The sequence below is a fragment of the Thamnophis sirtalis genome, unplaced genomic scaffold (assembly GCF_051295495.1).
Source record: "Thamnophis sirtalis isolate CommonGarterSnake01/CBP01778 unplaced genomic scaffold, rThaSir2_p1.2 scaffold_11, whole genome shotgun sequence".
Lineage (NCBI taxonomy): Eukaryota > Metazoa > Chordata > Lepidosauria > Squamata > Natricidae > Thamnophis > Thamnophis sirtalis.
This window is the reverse complement of record NW_028261391.1, coordinates 31,942,790-31,965,960: the sequence shown is the minus strand read 5'-3', so window position 1 is coordinate 31,965,960 and position 23,171 is coordinate 31,942,790. Positions and strand designations below refer to the sequence as shown.

The following is a 23,171-nucleotide window of genomic DNA, read 5'->3' as shown; positions in this document are numbered from 1 at the left end:
TATTCATTTTGTATGAATTGCTCTAGAACTCTGGGGTGTCTTTCCTGGGATGCATGATGAATGGTGGAACTTCGAAAGGAAGGGACATTATTAACTGAAGAGAAGCCCAGTGCCAGCCCACTGAACTTTCTGCTCCCTTGCCAACTCTGTTGAGGACATTTCAGGCTGCATAGGAAGAGAATGATGGTGCAAGGTGGTTGCTTATCTGCTGTTGCACTGGGAGGATGCCAGCCATGCTACTGTTTTTGAGCTTTTGTCACAGACCACTTTATCACATTTCTGCATTCAGAGGCCCCATGTTACAAAAGGTTTGGCCCAATCACTGTTATTACTTAATGATATGAGGAGTCAGAAGCATGGAGTAGGATAGGAAACGATCAGCTGAGTCCAATATCTTACTAGGTTACGATAAATTATAATTAAAAACAATTGTTCCTTATTTTAGAAAACACTTCTGGCTGCTAATTTTTTTTAGCTCAACTACAAAGATTCATTTATTCATAAATGATAAATAATGGCCTATATATTAATCATTTTCCATTTGCATTTTTATAAATTGCTTCCTTCTCTTTTGTGTACGCAAGTCAATACTGAAGTTTTCTTGACAAGATTTCAGAAATGGTTTGCCATTGCCTCCTTTCTAGGGCTGAGACAGTGACTGGCTCAAGGTCACGCAGCTGGTTTTCTACCTAAGGCAAAACTAGAACTTATAGCCTCTCAGTTTCTAGTCAGATGCCTTAACCACTTCACCTGTGATGGTGAACCTAAGGAATGCGTGTCACAGGTGGCACACGGAGCCATATTTGCCGGCATAGCAACCCTCGGTAGTCCTCAGCTCTAGCATGCATACACGCGCTGGCCAACTGATTTTCGGCCTTCCGGAGGGCAGGGGGAGGCCATTTTCGCCCTCCCCAGGCTTCAGGAATGCCTCTATATCCTAGAGAGGATGAAAAACAGGTCCAACAGGTCAACCGGTAGTTTGTTTCCAAACTTCCCGTTGGCCCATTGTGCCTGTTTTCGCCCTTCCCAGGCTTTTCTGAATCCATGGGAGGGTGAAAACGACCTCCCCAGACTCCCCAGAGGCCGGCGGGCCAGGGGAATCTGTTATCACCCTTCCCAGGCTTCAGGAAAGCCTCCAGAGCCTGGGGAGGGCAAAAATTCCCCTGTGCGGAGCTCACTCACGCATGCGCAGGAGAGGTTGCTCATGCATGCATGGTGGTGGGTCACTTGCACATGCGCGGTGGGGGGGGTCACTTGCACATGTGCAGTAGGGGGTTATTGGCATATGCGCAGGTGGAGGTCACTTGCACATGTGCAGGTGGGTGGCATGCGTGCATGCGCAAAAGCGCACATGCACAGTTTTGGCACACCTTTAGAAAAAGGTTAGCCACCACTGACTTACACCAAACTGTTTCTCTTTCTCATTCTCTTTGTGACCCTTAGCACTTTGAAGTCATGATGCTGAACCTGTTCCTATGAAACAAAATTTAGACATATAAAGGCAGATGGCATCGTCCCTGCACCAAAGGATGCATGTACATTGCACTGACACAATTGCCTCTTTGAAGATCTTACCAACACAGGAAGAGCAGTGTCCACCAAATGATCAAGCTAACGACACATAGAACCTAGTTCTGAAATATCTTGCCAAAGGATCTTTACCAGATTCATACTTAATAATCTTTAGTACTATTGATTTTATTCAAGTACATAGATAACAAACTACAAATATGTCCTTAGAATATTCCTAGAGCTGGAAGATAATTTTCACTGATTTTTCTTTTACTCAACAATTCTCTCAAAATGCATGCGGAAAACTGAGGAAAGTCTTAAAATAACATGAAACAGGGGAGCTAGTGAAGATTGCTTCCCCTTCCCATCTGCAGCTGAAGCTTTTTTGAATATATGAAAAAAAATTCTAGACTCAAATCAACATATGCAAAATTAGGAGATGGAGGAATATTAATTCAATTTGATGGTAATGTAGGAGGAGAATACAATACGGTCGTTTTTGCCAATATGGTCCCTATTTAATAACAAAATTTGATACTTTTAAGCATTCAAATCATTATCTCTATATTGTCAAAGTCAAAGTCAATTTAAAATTGCCCCAATGGTATTGACAAGGAATGCTACATAACTACTGTGTTCTTCTTCCTATAAACTCGTTTTAGTTTATACGAAAGAATCCCTATATTTTTAAAAATTCTATTCATTTTCATAATTCTTTTCATCATAAAACAATTCATGCTTTCTATCTTTACTAGTAGCCAGACATTTGAGGTAGCTTTAAAAACAGGAGCTTTGTGAAACAACACAATGTTCACAACATCCTTAGGCTTAAAACAATTGTATTGCTTTCATTTAATTTGATATAGTCCTGTATTTGTCCTTTCTTCATGGAATTTAACATAGTTTCTTTGAGAATCCCTGTAATTCTCATTTACAATTTTGGATTTCAGCAGTATTTTAATGAACCATGAAATTGCAGTCTTCTATTCACTTTTCATTGAACTATTTTTCCTTGGAAAGGATTAGTTTCATATAAAGGCAAATGCTGCTCATGTGTCCTAAATATTAAGTAGGTCACATAATACCAGTTCTGCATCTTTATGTAAAAGATTCCACTGTGACATGTTGTGAAAGATATTTGCTTCTTATAAGATATAGTAAGTAATGAATTATCAATCATATGCTTGGGGCTAGTAAAATGCAGATTATTAAAAAGGTTTAGCTCTCTTGATGGTGGAATTAACCAGTGGAACAGCTTGTCTTCAGAAGTTGCAGGTGCTTCATCTCTGGAGATTTTAAAGAAGAGATTGGATAATCACTTGTCTGAAATGGTATAAGGTCTCCAGTTTAAGCAGGGGGCTAGATTAGAAGACCTCCAAGGTCCCTTCCAGCTCTATTCTGATTGATTGATTGTTTTTCAAAACAAGGTGAAATTACTTATACGCAAGATTCAATTATCTGGGACAGTGTTGTCAAACTAAATTGTCACAGGAAGGTGTTGCTGAAAACTATTTAGTATCATGAAGACATACTTCCTAGCTTCCAAGTAACACTGTCTCATGGAGGGACCTGGAGCATGCCAGATCTGGTGGGACATTGGCTGCAAGTTTGAAGCACCTGACTTAATATAAAAAAATGTAGGTTCTTTCAGATCATTTTCAACTCTTAATATATTATATTGCAATACACAGATCAAGGGAAAAATATACTAATTGAACAAAGGTTGTCAACAGATTCAAGTTGATTTCAAAGTAACATGATTTTTAAGTAACCACTATAGCCATGAAGTAACATATTTCAATTCTGAAGAAAGATAATATACTAAAGTGTGTGGGAGAGCTACTGGTGCCCACAAGAACTAGGCTGTCTATCTACATATGAATATATTTTCATATTTAGTTGCAAGGAAATACAAATTGCTTTATGTAGTGTCATTCTATTTGTTTTCCACAACTTGATACTTGCCAGCCTACATGGTCCAATCATCTGAAAGGCTTCATGTTGATGAAAGCTATATTACAAAGATTGGCATTTTTTTGAGTAACGTACAACTCAAAGTAGTAAACAAGGGCAAAACTACCAGGCAAGTGTGAAAAGGTAATAGACTTTTACTGTAACTGAAAGCAAATATAATGTATAATGCAGGAGTTCCTACACTTCTTGCCATTACACCTGCCCGTGTAGTCTTAAGGTACAGACCTTCCCTAAGAAACCCAATCACCAAAATGGAGACAAATGAGCAATTAGAATAATACAATTAAATTTTGGGGAAGGTGAATGTATTGTAGCAGCGTACAACAAAAAGGTTCTCCTCCCATGCACTTTGCCAAGAGAGGTGCACCTCACACTTTGGAAAACCTTGCTTGTTCTGCCATGACATATGCAGCAAGGCTGTTTGCAGTGGGCATTTCAGATAAGAAACACATAGCTGAACCTGCTTCCATTAGAAATGGGAACAGATTTAAGCCTCAAGTACATGAACGCCACAGGAACAGATACATCTTTATAATTCAAGGAAGCAGAACAAAAACATTATTTTGCTAGATGCAGCACGGTATATAAATGAGTGAAAGCAATGTTATTTCATTGTTCACAGTGAATATTAAAAAAAAGGTAGAAATCAAGGTTAACCAAGGGTCATACAAGTTGGATGATGTAAGAAGAATTAAACAAAACTGCATGCAAAAGAATAGACAACTTACCACAGCCTTGAATAAGTTCAAAAGAGGAAAAGAGCAAATTTCTGCATTAAAACCTAATTGGCAGACAACATTATTTAGAACTGATTTTATACATTTTTCTTTTAAAAAAAGTGGGAATGTTTCCCTGGAAAGTTCATCTTTAAAGAACGTGCTGTCCCATCTGATATCTTGTGGAAGCAAGCAAATGCACATACTATAACCAAAATAAGTAGGCGGAAATATAGAGTAGCGTGCAGGCATTCTACAATGAACTACAAGAATCAGAAGCCAACTAGAAAGCAAAGCTAGTATGTCTACACAAACTAATATCTAATAAAATTAAGGATTTCAAATCAATTAGGAGAAAAAAAAGTCTTCAATTATTTTGTAGCTTTTTTTCAGGGATGATTTTAAATATCATCATATAATTTATATTCACACTGTCTTATCTTCATTTTCCTTTTATCTGTTTAATAGTCAACAGTATCAAACTATGACAAGCTGTTATAATGAAGAGGCTCCTTCTGAACTCTGCTTTAAAGAAATATGAACTTTCTGTGAGCTTCCCAGGCTATAGTATAATGTTGGTTATATATATCTTTTAAATTTGTATTATGGGATTTTAGTTGGGATAACCTTCTTTGTATCTTACTACCAAACCTCTTGCAAAAGATAAAAAAATACTAATCATACATATACACTGTTACCTAAAACTGGGGGTCTCTGGGGAGGGTGGGGCGGGGTTAATCTTCGTCATTTGTCATAATATAATCTTAGGTCTTAATCTAGTGCATGTTTATTTATACATACTGTATATCTATTCACTTCAATGGAACATTGCCAAATCAGCAACTAGAAGCTTAAACCTAAATGTGAGGAAACGTCTAAAACTATTCTTACAGCCAGTTGTCACCAATAATATTTTGCTTCTATTTTTATATGACTCTAAATATACATTTTGCGCCATGAATTTTACTATAGATAAATGTTTAATACTGAAAGCGTGCCAGGTCAACTAATCCCTAGGATATTGACTTGTAGGATGTGTTTTATACTGCTCTTTAAAAAGAAAATTTGTTGGGAAATGTGTAGTTTAGCTGAAAATTCCCCCTCAGTAGCCACTTACTTGGCCATAAAATGCCACACGGTAGTATCGTCCAAATAAGCGCTTTTCAGAATTCACAACTTCTGCGACTTTCAGATAAGATCTATGGATGTCATAGTACAATTCAGACAGCCTCTGGGGTAATAAAATGAAAGTACATTTTAAAATAAAAACTCTGGTATTCAAATCAACTCATGTAACCAACATGTTCTCAATAATGCTAGTAGCTTTCTAATTAACTGATTAAAGGAACTTTCCAAATGTAACATGTATGTAGTATCAGCTTCCACTTATATTATTTTACTATTTTTTTCCTCAATGATTTTTCTATCTTTTCTCATACTACAAAATACTTTAATTCTGATTTAAAAAGGCAAGGCCAAATAAATACGGAATGCTTTTATTGGTAGTGCTAAGTGTCTTCCATTAGGAATTATCTAGCAGGCAGGTATTCAAATACATTTATAATTATAAGCATGAATTATATATAATCATATATAAAGAGACATTTGGTCTAGTGGGTAAGACACTAGGCTAGAAAGCAGAAGACCATGGGTTCAAGCCCTGCTTAATCAGGAAAGCTGGCTGGCTGATCTTGGGCGAATCTCAGCCCAGTTCACCCCACAGGGTTGTTCTTATGGAGAAAATAGAAGAAGGAAGGTACGTTGGGTATGTTATCTGCCATGTGTTGTTTGTGAAAATAATAAAGGTGGGATATAAAGTAAAGAAATAGGTGAATAAATAATTATAGATGGCAAATCAATTTGTGTTTCTACTGTGTATGCAAGTGAGATCACATTTTCTTACTTGTCCTGTGTGTGATGGAAATCCATCTTTTTATAATGCAATCTCATATTAAAAAAATACACATGAACAACACAATCAGCATTTTAATCAGTTTAACTGTAGATTATGTATATAATCTAATTATGTATATAAAGTATATGTATGTAATCTAATTATGTATATACAGTATAAAAAGCAGAACATATTGAAAGGTGAATATAATTGCAAAAGTCCCTAAAGCACTGACATCCTATATTATTTTTCTCAGTGTGATTTCCCCCTAATTTTTAGCTCAGCTTACTTTGAAATCTCTTTGTTTCTCAAATACGGCAATAACTGGTTTGTTAACTTCAGCAATGAGTTCATATCTTTCACATTTCCAGAGATAGTCAACACATAATTCCAGCTGTTTCACAAGGATGTCCTGCAAGTGAAGAAGGAACATCAAGTCTGTGATGCAAAATAAAGTATTTTTTTTTCAATTTCAATTCCTTAAAAAAGAAATAAGGGTAATTAAAACTCTAGTCATGCTCCACCGGATATAGGTCTCACTGAAAACTGTGAAGAAAACATACCTAAGGTCAATTAAGAAGAATGACATTGCTAACCTCATTGTATGGTGTATCTTGCATTCCAGAATCTTCTTTCATTGCTCCTTCTTCTTTAATATTTGGTGTAATATTGAGAAAAGCTGGCCATCCCATAGAAAACAAGCCTTTTCAAACAAGAGTAAAAGTCCTATCAATGCTTCAGTAGCAATCATTTAAATAATTGTAGTAAAAAATGAAGTCATTACATACGACAGCTTATTACAAATAATATCAATATCATTAACCTCTTGTAAACACTGTAGTTTATAGCTAGTAGCTATAATTTGGTAATTTTGCAAAAAAATATTCTTCTTGTCCAAAGGCTTAATTTGAGAACCTCCCAACGAGACCCAAAAGGATAAGGATGATGTGTTAAAGTATTTATGATTTTGAAATATGTAGTGTTCTCAAAGTTCTTATAAAGTTTTTTATTAATAACTGTCAATAGAATAAAGGACATATAAATATGGGATACGTTAAGTCTGACTATACATATTAGAAATATGTATTGATATTAAACTTGATTCATATGAAGCCATAATTTATTAAAACTTGGTCCCAATATGATTAAAGTTACAAAATCTTCAGCTTATTGCCTTTCCCAAGCTTATTTTTTAAAGAATAATGATAGCAAAGGAAGCTGTTTGGAAATCTATTATGTAACAACAGAATTGCTTAGTGCTCAAGCAAGGTCTTTGGAATCTGAATGGCACTGTTTACAATGCCCCCGGTCAATGGGCACTTTGTAGGTGTTTATGATTGTGGGAACTGATACCGGGATGAACTGAAAATTCCATTTTCCAAGCTGACTGGTATAATAGATTTAAGATGGGCCATTTAAAAGTATCCTTTCATTAAATATATACAAATGGGGTTCTTCAAACTTTGTCCAGCCCATAAATAGTCATGGTTAGAACACTCACTTCCTCCAGGGTGAGTTGTTAGTAAGATATTATTATCAGAGATTTCAGCATCTTCCAGGAACAGACGAGAGGTACAAATCTTTTCCATTTTCCAGTAACCTATGGTAGTGTGAGATGTTATTAGCATTTGGTTACTTGTATGTGTTAATACATGCATGTTTATTCATTTAAGCCAAGGTATGGAACAATAATAACTCTCTCATCTCAAAGAAAAGAAAAATAGTATACATATATATATATATATATATATATAAACTTGAGTTTTAGGCAAAATACAAAATTTTTACAACATGAAATACTTTTACTTCTGCCATCTTAATGGGAAATATCTGTTTAAATAGCAATTTAATTTCACATCCTACTGTTTTCTAATCAATCAAACCTCTTAAATGTACTTTATCTTACCCTTTCTCTTCAGATATTCAGCAATAAGGGCAGCTATATGGATGTAGCACATAGCAGCCTGCAAAAAAAGACACAGGTAAGTATTTTTAAAATAGGCACATGCTACCATCATCTCTCTCTATAGGATTTCACTATATCTTCACCATGGCTAGGTTATAAATGCTATCACCTGCAGTTGTAAGGGAGCATTATAAAAACACCCATTTACAGCAGAGCATATGCTTGTGTGTATCTGTCTCCAGAGATTCCTCAATTATGTAGTTTCTACATAATGTTTCTGGCTTAAAGGCTGTAATAAAGATTTCTATTTTGGACAACTGGTACAAAATAAGCACTCATGTTAAAGGGCTGCTTGAAGGAGGGAGAGAGAGAGAGAGGGAGGGAGGGAGGGAGGGAGAGAGAGAGAGAGAAATCAGAGGAATGGGCTTGAAATGCTCAGGAAATAAATTTAATTTGTACTCTTTTAAAAAAGAAAAAATGCTCAGCTATAGCAAACAAAATCTTTCAATTACAAAAAAAGACAACCAAAATGAATTATTAAGTATAGTTGTGATCTATTCTTTATCAGCTTTCCAAATAGCATCCAAAATTAAATCGGAGTCCAAACAAGTTGTACTGCTCAAAGTTCCAATTTATTAAGACAGCCATGCTGGTACACCTGGAAAACCCTAGTCTGAAGCTTATCAGTTTTCCCCACCCAAGTTAAAGTTTTGCCCCCCCACACCCACAAGTCTATCACACGGTCCAATCTTCCATTGCCATGCTGGCAGTTCCACCCATCCAGTTCCGGTCAAGTGCAGAGGTGCCAAGACAAAGGATGACCTTGGCAATCTAGAAAGGAATTTTATTTTGGCTATATAACATTCTACTCCGTACTATCCCCCTTCTCAATTCCCCACTATAGAAACAGCATAGTAGAATAATAGAAGTGTGGAAGGCCAAAGATCCAAAAGGAACATGGCTGCAGGCCTGACACTCTTCTTGATTCAGTACACTACATATGTCCTAATAGAATCTATAAAATTTCCTAGAATAAAGTGCCAATAATTAAAGAAACGTTAGGTCAGCATGGCTGCTTTGACAACGGCATTCAACTTACTAAGTGACAAGTTATACATATTTTGATTTCAATTTCTTATGAAAAACAGAAAACTTGTACAGAATTAGGTCATATTTTCCTGCTGTCCACATTATCATTAAAGCTGCTGATGGATTATGACAAAATCATGCTCCTGTATAAAGAGAAATTGTGGGAAGAGCTTAAGATTTGTTTAAGGTGGCACAGTGGTTAGAATGCAGTACTGCAGGCTACTTCAGCTGACTGCTAGCTGCAGTTTGACAGTTCAAATCTTACTGGCTCAAGGTTGAATCAGCCTTCCATCCTTCCAAGGAAAGTAAAATGAGGACCCAGATTGTTGGGAGCAATATGCTGACTATGTAAACCATTTAGAGAGGGCTGTAAAAAGCACTATAAAGTGGAATATAAGTCTAAGTGCTATTGCTATTATTATAATATTGTGATACCAAGACAATTACACTGAAAATTAACACAGTGCCTGAATTTAACAATTTCCTGAATTCCGCTACTGATTAAATGGTTCTCTATTTTGAATGCAAACCCACCAATATGTATTTGGGTGGAATTTGTAGAAAACACCTTGCTTTAGGAGACAATTTGCTTAAATGAGTTCCTCAAATATCATATCATTGATTGAAACAGAAAGTGATGTTGAATTCTTGTTCTTTAAGGCTTATTAGAAGCCCTTTAAAATACAAAATAATGTATCAGTTTCAGATGAGCTACCTCAGATAAGTCTCCATTTCTTGCATGAATTTTGGCCATGCTCTCCAACCAGGTCCTACGTAATTCAGGTGTACTTGCATATGAATTTGCCAAGCTGTATTGTAAGTCCACAAGCATCTCTGGATCCTTCTCATGTTCCTTCATTTGAGCTGTAGCCATTAAAACTGTTCTTATGCGTTTGGTCAAGTCTTTCACTTCTGCTGGGAAGTTACTGTTCTTTGGGAAAGAGAAATAAGAGAATTTAAGTTCACAAATTCTCTATTATTATGTTAAATGACATCTATTTGGAATAAGTCAGATAACCTGATAAATAAACGATTGTGTGCATCATAACAATGTCATAATAAATTGTTTGCTGTTTCCTCTCCCTAGCTATCCATGATCAAATAGCTTTCTCTTTTCTTTCACTGCACATTATCTTTTTCTCTCTCAGTATTCGCTTGTCATGTTTGAACAAAGTTGCAATAGATATTTCTTTATAATATCAAACTTGGGATAACAAAGGTCTTGCAAGAGTTATTATTACTATGGTTTGAATGACAGATGAATTGATTTGTAATGCATTTTCTAGCAATTATATTATATTTCCATATGGCAAAACATCTGATATAGCAACAAAGGAAAATATACTTCACAATCCAACCACATTTAGGTAGGCTACCCAGTAACTTATTTCCCCCACCCTTTTATTATTTTGATACAGAAATAATGAGGATGAACTTCATATAACTCAAAGATGGCACACTGATTTTTAAAGCCACTATAAGTCACTACTGCAGTGTTTCTCAACCTTGACAACTTGAAGATGTCCGGACTTCAACTCCCAGAATTCCCCAGCCAGTCCGGACATCTTCAAGTTGCCAAGGTTGAGAAACACTGCACTACTGGGAAAATATCCATTGTCAGAAGAATGCAAAAAAATAATAATAATACTGTGTCTAAATAAATAAGCAGGTTAAATAAATAAATAAATTACTTTCATCTGTTTGTCTCCATTCGCAAAGTTATTGGTAATTGCCAGAGAATGCTGAAACCGAGAACCTCCAATTCCTGCATCTGCAATCAGTTGGCTTACAGCCTTGATGAGCTGAAGTGATGACAAGAAAAGAGAACATGAAGACAGACCACCAAGCTGACAAACTTGCTTCCCAGAAGAACCACCAGCAAAATAGACAGTGTTTGTTGTCTCAATCTCTGTTTGTGCTCAAAGACCAAACTAGTAACTTAATAGCAGGTTTTAACAGTTTCCTCTTTTCCTCAAATTGTTTCATTCTTATCCTTCTCTTAAGAATATGTGTAGTATAAGAATAAAATAAATAGTAACAATAATTAAAATCTTTCTATATTAAGTATGAAGAAATTTAAATTTTGGTGAGCTATTTTTCATCCAAAAAAAAAAACAAAACCAGATACAGTTTTTACCTGTAAGAGTCCCAATACTAGTTATGAATAGTTATGAATGAATATATATATTCTGTTAAATAGTCTTTCAGTACGAAGGGAAATACTTGTCTTATGAATTGCGTTTCAAACTAATTCTGTATCTTGAGGCTGAAAGACATTTCTAAAGAATATCAAATTTTGAAGACATTATTATTACTGTCATTTTTATGGTCATTATTGTTAGCATCATCATTCTGAGCATCTAACAATCTAAAATTAAGATTAAAGTAAGAATGAAATAAAACAGACGAGAGCATTCTGTGATTGGTAAGTATACTTTGTTCCCTCTCTCAAATTAATAAATGCAGCAACACTATAAAATCAGGAGAAATTTCAGGCAGTGATTGCTCCAGGGTGTTACCACAGTAATATTTTCTTACCTGCAAATGAGACCTTACTATTGACTTTTGCTTATTAAATTCAAAGTTTTTTCTCATGAAAAAATAAAGCAGAGCAGAGGCTTCCATCTGTGTTGACTGTGATCTGTGATTACAACACTTAAGAATCTCATAACAGAATGATCCACACAAGTCAGCTTGCCCTTGGAAGAAGGCTGATGGAAACTTTAAAAAACAAAAACAAAGAATCAATATATATATCTCATGCATAATTCCCCATAGTAGAAATCATCAATAATCATACACTTTTACAAACAGGTTAGTTAGATATACAACTTTAATACCAGAATAGGTCATTTGTAAGGGATTTTAGATAGTAGATCATATATTTCAATTGTCTAGCTAGGTACAGGAATTCATTAAACCGTATCTGGTAAGTGGCCATGAATATTTGAAAATCTCTTTTTAGGAGTTTTATACAGATTGTACCATTGATTAACACCTCTTATTTCCTTATACTACTAATTTTCAACTGGAATGTTCTCATTTTTAATTTCAACCTCTTGGTCCTTGTATCGCCCTCAGTTTAAACAGAAAACAAATCTACCCAATTTTGCTGATGATGACCTTTTAATTATCTGTAGAACATTACATTATCTCCTCTTAGAAGTCAAACAGGCCAAACTCCAGTTTCTTCTCAAAATATCATAAAACTTAGATATAGAAGACATGGCTCTGCCCTTTGCTGCAAGTTATCTGTTCAGAAAAGACCTGTTATTTATCAACAGCCAGCTGAGAAGGATGAAAGAGAAGGGATTCCTACAAATGAGAAACCATATGTGGTCTTACCTTACACACAAACAATCTCAAAGCAGCAAATACATGCTTAAGAGCTGCTGCAGAATTATTGATTTGTAAAAATAACAGGTAAGTATCAAAGACTTTCTTCATCATTGTATTCTGGCAATCTGACTGTTGCAGTTGTCTCTGAAAAGTAACAAACATATTTTCATTTTTTAAAAATTTAAACTGTGGGGAACTTTTATTAGCTCTTCCTGCGCCTTTTTTCTTTTCTTTGTTGTCTAAATATGAGCAGGCATTTTAAATGTTTTTTTAAATATTAGTTAAGTTTTTCAAAGTTTCTTGGAATGATTTTGTTTTTGCATCTGACCATCATTCTCTCTTCTGCCAAAACTTCCTTATTATCTTGGTAAGGGTGGTGGTGATGGTGGTTTAGGATCTCTTTTACCTAGGACTACAAGCTATTTTTACAGCTTAATGGGAAAGCACATATTTTGGAGATAGGTTTCAATTCTAAGCAAATCCTAAAAAGGCTAAGGTAGTTTTTTGTCTGCAGTTCTAAAAAGCTACGCTACATCATTCCCAATGTGGTATATTAAAAAAATTCTATAAAAGGGGAACTGATAGCATGGAATAAGGATATTAGAGACTGTAGTAAAACATGTTTGACAGTACCAGGCTAAATGGACCAGTGAGGTAACTCTGTACTCTTTATCAGACTCATTTTGAAAGCTTCATTTATAGGCAGTCTACATATATGAAACATTTCACTTGTTGATTTTGTGCTTCCATTAAATAAAGGTTTAGCATAAATTATAGACATTGTGACTTTCATGTAAAAAGTTTGGCACTAAAAATTTTACCTGATGATTCTGAGTGAAAAGACACAACAGATCGAGTATAGAAAGGCAAACTTCTGTTGCAATGTTGGCTTCCGTATCTACATAATTCACAAGGTCTGTTTCATTAGAAGTGCCTACAACCAAATAAATGTTACAGAAAAAATGTTGAGTCATCTACAAATGACAATAGTCACCTATGAACTGCCACCTCTCTTAAATATGTTTCTACAGAAAAGTAGGTGTTTTTAGCAAGTTCTACTCTTTTGCTACTGGATTTCAATATTTGGTTTCAATATTTTCTCTAAGGACTTATTTTTAAGGAATTATTTTATGATAGGCTTAAATAAATCATAATATACTTGTCTATAGATGAAACGCACTGATCATTTTTCACATTAAAATCTTATTTTGATATAGCTTAAATCCTTCCTATTTACTTTTTGGATTTACTTTCAGACATATATTTCACCTTCATCTCCCTTCTTCAAAATTTCAAAGAAATTAGTTATAATACAAATAATATTAATTTGAGAAATAAAAGTAGATCTTGCACCAGTGCACTCCCTTGATACCACTTAACATTTTTGTTGTGGTTGTAAGATTTACATAAAAATGAGTTGGTTGGCTGTTCTGACCCCCCACTCCAGCCTGTGAGTAACACAGACACAGGCTTGGCTATTTGCCACTCTTTAATCACAGAAATTACAACTCATTTGGCTGAAAACCCATACAACACTCTCATGCCAGAAGGGTTGGTAGCAACCCAAACCAAACAGAACGGAAATACAAAACAGACCAGACAAAAGTTCCTCAAGACTGTTACGAACGGTTGTGTCCTGCAAAAGGACCCCTCCCAAGTTCTCACTTATTTACTTTCTTAGGAGGGGCCAAGCCACAACAACCTGGGCTTGATTATCTCTTATGAGTCTGCCTCCACAGCTACTGCTTCCGTTTCTCCACCCTTCTCAGGGACAAACTGCCTTTGATCTTCCCCACTGCTCCATGCCTCAGGCACCTCCTGGTGCCCAAACCAGCCTCTCTGGTCCCTGCTCTGAGTCTGAACCCTGCCCAAGGTTCTCCACATCTTTCATAGCAGACTCATAGGGTTTCTCGCTATCCGAGTCCATCAGCAGCTCAAATGGATCCTGCTGGGCCACAACAGTTGGTTATACAAATTGAATAAATAAATTTTGTGAGGGCTTGTAAGTGTTTTAGGACTGAAAAATCAGAACAAAAAAAGTGTATGTGTATGTTTGTGTGTGTGTGTTTGTGTGTATGAAGGTTTTGATGTATTCAGGTCTTTTCCCGTGTAAGATTGAGAGTGTCTTGGTGATGTTTCGACGAGGTCCCACTCATTATTCTCAGGCAGGTATCTTCGGCCTCGTGCCTCTGCCTTTTTGCTTGCCAACTGCTGCATCCCCCTTCAAAGCAAACTGACACACACAATGAACACATGGCCAGACCACAATCTCGGAGCCAAACCAAAGCCCAGGATGTTAAACACAGCCATCTGCTCAGGACATTACATCACAGAACTTAGGAGGTTACAACGCAAAGGCTCAGGATGTTAAAACGCAGCCAACCTCCCAGGATGTTGTAGCACAGGACTCAGGATATCACTACACTAGAGCTCAGCATGTCATCACACAGCCCATTACCCAGGTTGTTATAACACAAAAGACTAATGGACAAACTCTAGTACCTCAGCCACACAGAATGTTACAGCCGACTAATCTGCATACATCAACTCCATCAACTAATCAAGATATAACAACAGTCAACCAACCCACTTACAGCAACAAAGCCAGCACTACACACACACACACCAATATTTATAGTAGACAGCAGCTCCGATCACGCTTTGCTCGCACAAGCACGAAGCTGAAGGCACCACCCTGAAGAAGGCGAGTGGGACCTCGTTGAAACGTCGCCAAGATACTCTCAACCTTACACAGGAAAAGACCCGAATATGCCAAGACCTGCATACCTATATCCGTGAAAATCTACAAATATATATATGTATGTGTGTGTGTGTGTGTGTACATTTTTATTTTTTAAAAATCCTATTTATGTGTATTCGTTCTTATAAACGTGTTTTTTTAAACACGTAACATTTTTGCATATTTAAGAATGATTGAAAGCAAGAAGGGATTATTTATATGTGTCAAAGAATATTTCCCTGGATCCACAAATGCTCAGTTATTGTGTGTAGGTTTATTGTAATTTTTGCTAATTTAGCAGGGATAGAGAATCTATTTATAGCACTGACAGTTGAAACCTATGCATATATTCTGGTTTTCTGACTATATTCAATCATGAAGCCTATAGTTGTTCAGATTTGCTGTAAGATTTACATTTCAATGAATTAATGTACATGATTATCAATAAATAATAGGATGCTAATTAATCAACCTATTTTTTATCATTTTATAAATTACCTGCAAAGGAAGAATTTATGGTAATGAATACAGATATGAGAACTACATTAGAGTTATTGCTTTTATGTCTAATTTTTATGCTAAAATGATAGAATTAAGTTGTCTTAATCAAATACAACAGCTGGCCTTCACTCTTAATGTTCCATAACAACTGAACAAGCATAAATGACAAGAACATGGATGAGATCATAAAAAGAATATTTATCCATATGCAAAAGCATAAAATTCACAAGAATACACAACATAATCTAGGAAAACATGAAATACTTTTCTATAGATATTGAGATCTGGTAAATGTTTTCACTGTGTATATATAAAGCTGAATAACGAGACAACAAAACATAATAGCTATCATTATCTCACATTATTTACATAACATTGAATGGAGAATGCAATTTCATTAAGTACTACAATAGTCCCATTAAATGTTCAGCTACAAAGTCTCCCTTTATACTTACTTGGAATTGTACTATCTATCATCTGTAGGAGTTTATGATTGGAAAGGGCATTTTTCCCACGGATTATTGGTAAAGTTTGGGATCTATGATGCTTGTGAACCTCACTGCTTGAAGCAGAATGTCCCCTGCAAAATGACAAGACGGTGTTTCAGGTTTATCCCAAAGCTTTTCCAAATCTTAGTTTAGACAGATCTTTTTTCCTGCATCATTTCCAGACATGAATATTTCTAAGTAAGTAGTAGATAGGATTTAAAGCTTATTACACAATATATGGATGGAATTATACTAAGCCTTGCTAAAAAAAAAGTTAACTAGATAGAAATTGTTCACATGTTAGTGCAGCGATGGCGAACCTTTTTTGGCTTGTGTGCCAGAAGGGGTGGAAGTGCAGAGGGGTCGTGCGCAGGTGTGCCGCACCCATAATGCAATGCGCAACACCCCCCAGCGCGAATGCGTGCATGACATGCACGACCCACATTTTTTGCATGCTTTTGTCATCCTCTGCAGGCTCCAGATGCTTTATAGGAGCCTGGGGAAGGCGAAAACAGCGTCCCCTGCCCCCCAGGAGACCCTCCGGAGGCTTCAGGAGTTTCAACTGCCCCCCCGGGAGGCCCTCCATAGGCTTCAGGAACTTCCCTGAAGGCTCCAGAGGACAAAAATAACGACCCTACGAGCAAAACGGAAGTGACTTCCGGTTTGCTCGTAGGGCCGTTTTTAGTGCTCCGGAACCTTCAGAGACATTTAGGAGCTTCCCTGAAGCCTCAGGAGGACTAAAAATGACCCTACAAGCAAACTGGAAGTGACTTCCAGTTTGCTTGTAGGGCCATTTTTTGTCCTCTGAAGCCTTCAGAGACCTTCCAGAGGCTTCCCTGAAGTCACTTCCGGTTTGTCCATTGGGTCATTTTCGTCCTCCGGAGCCTTCAGGAAGCCTCCGGAAGGCCTCCGACGACTCCGGAGGGCTTAAACCAGCCCTACAGGCAAACCTGAAGTTTGGAAACGGCTTGCGTGCCCTGACAAATGGCTCCGCGTGCTACCTGTGGCATGTGTGCCATAGATTCTCCATCCCGGAGTTAGTGGAACAAAGCTCTACCAAGTCAGTGATATGCCTATCAAAAGTCTTGTAGGTATACCAAGGGATCCTTTTGAGAAGTAGAGAGCTGGCTCCTCGTATCTTAGGGGAATAAAAAAATTCTTTTCTCAATTAGATCCAATGGCAATGATGAAATGATAGTCTGGGATTCTGGGATTCGTAGTTATGTAGAAGGCATAAGATATCTAGAAAGGTAAATTATTAAAAGACATATTTGGCACCATGAGGTATAATTAGAAATTTCAACATGGGCTTTTAAAAAAGACCTATTTTGGTGGGAACTTCGAAGGTCACATTTAAGAAAACTGCCTGGCATGTTTACAAATAAAATGCAAAGTGTTATATTTTGGGTATATATCTCTTAACATCTTAATAAAAATACAATTGGGCCATTAATATTTAACCTCATAGATTTTTAAAGTAAGAATCTCTCATGCTCTTATAAGATGGATTGGCAATAATGTTTTAAGAGCTTATTCTAGTGATTTTTTACAGTGAAGTAATAGTGGAAATGTGACACATTGCAGCTGCTATGTTTTTGTTACAGTGAGACTTGATACTGATGATTAGATGAAGCAATTACAATGCATCATTAGGGAAAGCTTCCTTCTCCCTTCCCCCCATGTCTAGCCGTAAAATGAAATCAGTGATTATTTTGATTTGCAGAGCAAGGCAATGCATTACTTTTTACTCCTGCTGCTTTGAATTCATCCATATGTCATGACACAAGGAAATAATATTGGCAACTGTTGTTTATACATTAACTGCCGCTGAACAAACTAATTTTTGTAAGAACTAAATATCATAGTACACACACAACTGAATCAAAAAGCTCACTTTCTTACATCTGATTTCAACATATCAAAAAGTCTAGCACATGAGTTTTACTTATGATTTTGGACACATATTTTTTTTTCACATTTTAGGGGAGAAAGAACCTATTAATAATAATATCAATATCATCATTAGCATCTACCTGTTGCTGAATCCTTCCAGATTCTCAATGATGTATAACAACGGTATAGGTACCCTTTGTTGGGCCATCATGTCTGGTTTTTTTTATCAACCCTCCATTTATATTATTAAATCTTACCACTGTGGTAGAAGCCCAGAGGTTTGACAAGATGAACTGGAGCCTTTCAATGTTCCATTATTCCGAGTGGTCTGAGCAAACTTAACTGCAGCAGCAATTTTCCTGATAAAAGAGAATAAAATAAAAAACTTTATTGTAATATCATTTATTACTATAAATATTGGGAAAATTTATCAGAAAAGGTCTATCCTATTACTGGTATCACATTTATACAGTATCAGTCATATTCTATGGTCAGAAAACAGGTTTCATAGCTTAGAATTCTTATGAAAACTTTATACTAGGATTTACAAACACAATCCATATGATTTATCTTATTACTAAACTTCCATTAAAGTCTATTATGTTTTGTAGCCTATTCTTATGTAAAGGTTTATGCACACCTAGTGAAAATTCACAAAAAGCATTTATTTATGATCTAGGATTCATTGTAATTCATAACCATGCTCATCTACATTCAATACACACACATACTAAAGTTCCTTGCAGTTACACATTAAATTCCACTGATCCTTCAAATATTTTGCTACTTGTTTGATGAATAACACATTACCTTACTATATTTCGTTTTCCTAGGTATCTGAAATTCTGAAGGCAAACCCTAAAAGATAAAAAGATGGAATAATCTCAAATGGTTTTCATTCACAGCATTAATTTACTTCTCTCACAAAACATCACAGCTAGATTTTGGTACAATCCTGATGAGAATTCTATTAGCAAAATCATTCATGTAAATGACCACAATCATGCTAGTTTCATGCAGCAACTGTTCTATCTTCCCCTTTCCCATAAAAACCAAACTTCACTATTGCATTTAGCAGACAGATATTTGCTTTATAAATAGTTTATAGATTTCCCAACAATGAAAAGAAATGCCTTTCCAAACTCCCATTGTGTGTTTTGTTAAATTGTTCTTGTACAATATCAAAAGTGATTGCATGAAAACGATCCACTCATAATAGAAAAGCTAAAGACACTATCTGGAATACCCTTTGAACTTTGAACTTTAATAAGATTTGTATGCCGCCCACTCCCTAGGGACTCTGGGTAGCTCACAACAAAGTAAAAACATTTAAAATATTTAAAAAATACAATATTAAAAATTAATACAACATCCATTCCATCAGGTGGGGCTGGAAATTAATCAACAGCCCCAGGCCTGCCAGAACAGCCAGGTCTTAGTCACTTTACGGAAGGCTGGGAGAGTGGTGAGGGTCCGGATCTCTGTGGGTAGCTCGTTCCACAAGGCCGGTGCAGCTACAGAGAAGGCCCTCCCACGGGGAGCCGCCAGCCAGCATTGTCCGGTCGACGGCACCCGGAGGATGCCCAACCTGTGTGATCTTATTGGTCGTTGGGAGGTGAATGGCAGGAGGCAGTCTCTCAGGTAGCCAGGTCCAATACCATGTAGGGCTTTAAAAGTAACGACTAGCACCATGAAGCGGGTCCGGAGACCTATGGGAAGCCAGTGCAGCTCGCGGAGGATAGGTGTAACATGGGTGTATCTAGGTACACCCATTATCGCTCACGCGGCTGCATTCTGGACCAACTGCAGTCTTCAGACACTCTTCAGGGGCAGCCCCATGTAGAGTGCGTTATAGTAATCCAGTCTTGAGGTGACGAGGGCGTGAGTGACCATTTGAAGTGCCTCCCGGTCCAGATAGGGCCGCAACTGGTGCATCAGCCGAACCTGGGCAAAGGCCTCCCTGGTCGCAGCCAACAAATGATGTTCTAACGTCAGCTATGGATCCAGGAGGACACTCAAATTGCGAGCCCTCTCCGAGGGGTGAATAACTTCGCCCCCCAGGCTAAGAGGTGGTATTTCAGGACCATCCTTGGGAGGCAACATCAATAGCCACTCGGTCTTGTCGGGATTGAGTGCAAGCTTGTTCGCTCCCATCCAGACCCTAACAGCCTCCAGGCACTAGCACATCACTTCAACTGCTTCACTGAGTTGGCACGGGGCGGACAGAAACAATTGAGTATCGTCTGCATATTGATGATATTTAATCCCGTGCCGACGTATGATCTCGCCCAGCGGTTTCATGTAGATATTAAACAGGAGGGGGGATAGGACCGAACCCTGTGGCATCCCATATTTGAGGGGCTTGGGGGTTGATCTCTGTCCCCCAACCAACACCGACTGCGACCTGTCCGAGATGTAGGAGGAGAACCACCTTAGGATGGTGCCTCCCACTCCCACCTCCCGTAACCGTCGCAGAAGGATACCATGGTTGATGGTATTGAAGGCCGCTGAGAGATCAAGAAGCACTAGGATAGAGGAATGGCCTCTATCCCTGGCCCGCTAGAGATCATCGGTCAGCGCGACCAAAGCAGTTTCGGTGCCATAACCAGGCCTGAAACCTGACTGAAAGGGATCCAGATAATCTGTTTCATCCAAGGTCCGTCGGAGTTGAAAGGCCACCACCTTCTCAACAACCTTTCCCACAAATGGGAGGTTGGAGACTGGGTGATAGTTGTTCAAAATGGCTGGATCCAGGGAAGGTTTCTTAAGGAAGGGTCTCACCAACGCATCCTTTAACGGGTGCGGGAAGGATCCCTCCCGAAGAGAGGTGTTAACAATCCCCTGGAGACAGCCACGTGTCACCTCCCTGCTGGCCAAGACCAGCCAGGAGGGACATGGATCCAGTAAACAGGTGGAGGCACTCACCGCTCCCATGGCCTTGTCCACTTCCTCAGGAGCGACAAGTTGAAACTTGCTCCATAAAATCCGATCAGGACCTTCCCCCGGCACCTTGGCTGGTACCGTCCAAGTGGAGTCCAGGTCCATCTGAATCCGAGCGATTTTGTCCGACAGAAACTGAACAAATTCCTCAGCTCTACCCTGCAGAGGTTCGTCCGCATCCCTCCCTATCCTAAACAAGGCGGCTGGGCACGATTCTGTGGATGTGATAAGAGCGGAAAAATGCGCACATTTTGCCTCCCGTATCACCACTAGATAAGTCCTAACAAAGGCTCTTAATTGTGTTCGGTCAGATTCAAAGTTACTAGCCCTCCAATGTCGCTCTAGGCGTCTCTTTTGGTGCTTCATTTCCCGGAGTTCCTCGGTGAACCAAGGAGCCCTCCTGGATCCACTGCTGCGGAGAGGCCGTAAAGGCGCAATCCGGTTTAGAGCCTCCGCCGCCGCTATATTCCAAGCAGCGACTAAGGACTCCGCCAGACTGTGGGCCAGAGAGTCAGGTATCTCACCAAGTGCTGTCTGAAATCCCATAGGGTCAATCAGGCGCCTGGGGCGGAACCACCTAATCGGTTCCACCTCCCTACAGTGGGGGATTGGTTTCCGAAAGTCGAGCCTCACCAGGAAGTGATCTGACCATGACAGGGGTAAGATCTTAATACCCCTTAAACCTAGATCACATCTCCACTGCTCCGAGAGAAACACGAGGTTGAGCGTGTGACCCGCTGTATGAGTCGGACCCTTGAGTGAAGCTGTTATTCATTTTCTGTAGGTTACTTTTCCTACAAGGCACTTCTATGACTGAAAACTTGCATTTTCTAAGCATTAAAATATCAACAGCTCATGTTGCAATGAAGTTAAATAGTGACTGTGACGTTAATTAGTTCTTTTCTTCTATTCTTTATTTATTAAACTTACACGCCATCCCTCTTGCTGGATATGACTCTAGACCAGTGGTTCTCAACCTTCCCAATGCTGTGACCCTTTAATACAGTTTCTCATGTTGTGGTGACCCCCCAACCATAAAATTGGTGTCTTGGTTCCTAAGACCATCGAAAATATGTGTTTTCCGATGGTCTTAGGCGACCCCTGTGAAAGGGTCGTTCGATCCCCAAAGGGATCCTGACCCACAGGTTGAAAACCACTGCTCTAGATGACTTACAATTAAACACAATAAAAACATTAAATTGATAACCAGTAACATTAATTTAGCTTAACATTGATAAAGATTGGGGAGGAAGGGAGCAGCATGGGGGTGTGTGTGTCTTATCTTAGTCTATTAACCACTTCCAGAATGATGTACCCCAATTGGGGCCCCTAGGCCAGTTGGCAAAGCCAGGTCTTATTTAACTATGACAAGACAATATACTGAAGACAAGAAATATTACCTATGATACTTCTAGATGGAACATTGGGATTTTTTTCTCTTTTATTAATTACTAACTAAGTAAAGAAAAAAAAATCACAATTTAAATCATGAAGGATTAGAGAGATTAATAAGATACATAAAGTTAGGTGAGATATGCATTTCTTTTGAAAGATTAAAAATATGGAGATTGAAATGTATAATTATTCTTCTATTTTATTTTCTATTTTAATTAATACCAACAACAGCCTTGGAAGAACAAACCTCAGAGTGAGCTTACTCTAAAATGCTGAAAAAATCTGTTATTTCTGTAAATGGTGCCCTCTGCCAGTAGGAGATCAGTGTATCTAGGAAGACACAACGGAAACATATTAATGTATTATTTGTTATCTTACAGAGTTATCATACTCTGTTTTAAGAGTGAATATAATCCATCAGATGGAATCCAATGGCAATATTTACAGTGCCAAGATTTGTTATCAACATTGTATCATCATACAAACATCAGCATGCTCAGCTTTTGAATTACTAAAACCACCTTGTTAAATCTTTTAAAACAAAACCCTACTATTAGTTTTTATACATGTTTGTTATCAATACATCAATTGTATTTGCCGATGTTAAGAAATAAATAAAGAATTTGAGGTTCCTGAATTGTCTAGAGGAATGATGACGAACCTTTTTCGCCTTGGGTGCCAAAAGCACACGCACGTGTGCTATCTCGTGCACTCGCATGCCCACCCCCATAATTTAATCCCCCCATGCCATACCCTCTGCACATGCGCGCGTGATCCCCCCTGC

General features: G+C 37.8%; 1 protein-coding gene across 2 annotated transcripts in view; it reads right to left on the bottom strand.

Annotated features, from left to right (window-relative positions):
- DOCK10 (dedicator of cytokinesis 10) overlaps nt 1-23,171 on the bottom strand; it is a 137,180-nt gene that overhangs the window by 9,080 nt on the left and 104,929 nt on the right. For both annotated transcript variants that reach the window (XM_087725478.1, XM_087725479.1), the window contains exons 37-50: nt 22,651-22,717; nt 18,863-18,910; nt 18,310-18,411; nt 16,127-16,251; nt 13,252-13,364; nt 12,437-12,574; nt 11,630-11,812; nt 10,783-10,893; nt 9,807-10,022; nt 8,003-8,060; nt 7,598-7,696; nt 6,693-6,799; nt 6,386-6,508; nt 5,320-5,433 (exon numbers count right to left, since the gene is read on the bottom strand). In XM_087725478.1, coding sequence (XP_087581604.1) covers nt 5,320-5,433; nt 6,386-6,508; nt 6,693-6,799; nt 7,598-7,696; nt 8,003-8,060; nt 9,807-10,022; nt 10,783-10,893; nt 11,630-11,812; nt 12,437-12,574; nt 13,252-13,364; nt 16,127-16,251; nt 18,310-18,411; nt 18,863-18,910; nt 22,651-22,717 — 1,604 coding nt within the window. The remainder of the gene's footprint in view (nt 1-5,319; nt 5,434-6,385; nt 6,509-6,692; nt 6,800-7,597; nt 7,697-8,002; nt 8,061-9,806; nt 10,023-10,782; nt 10,894-11,629; nt 11,813-12,436; nt 12,575-13,251; nt 13,365-16,126; nt 16,252-18,309; nt 18,412-18,862; nt 18,911-22,650; nt 22,718-23,171) is intronic.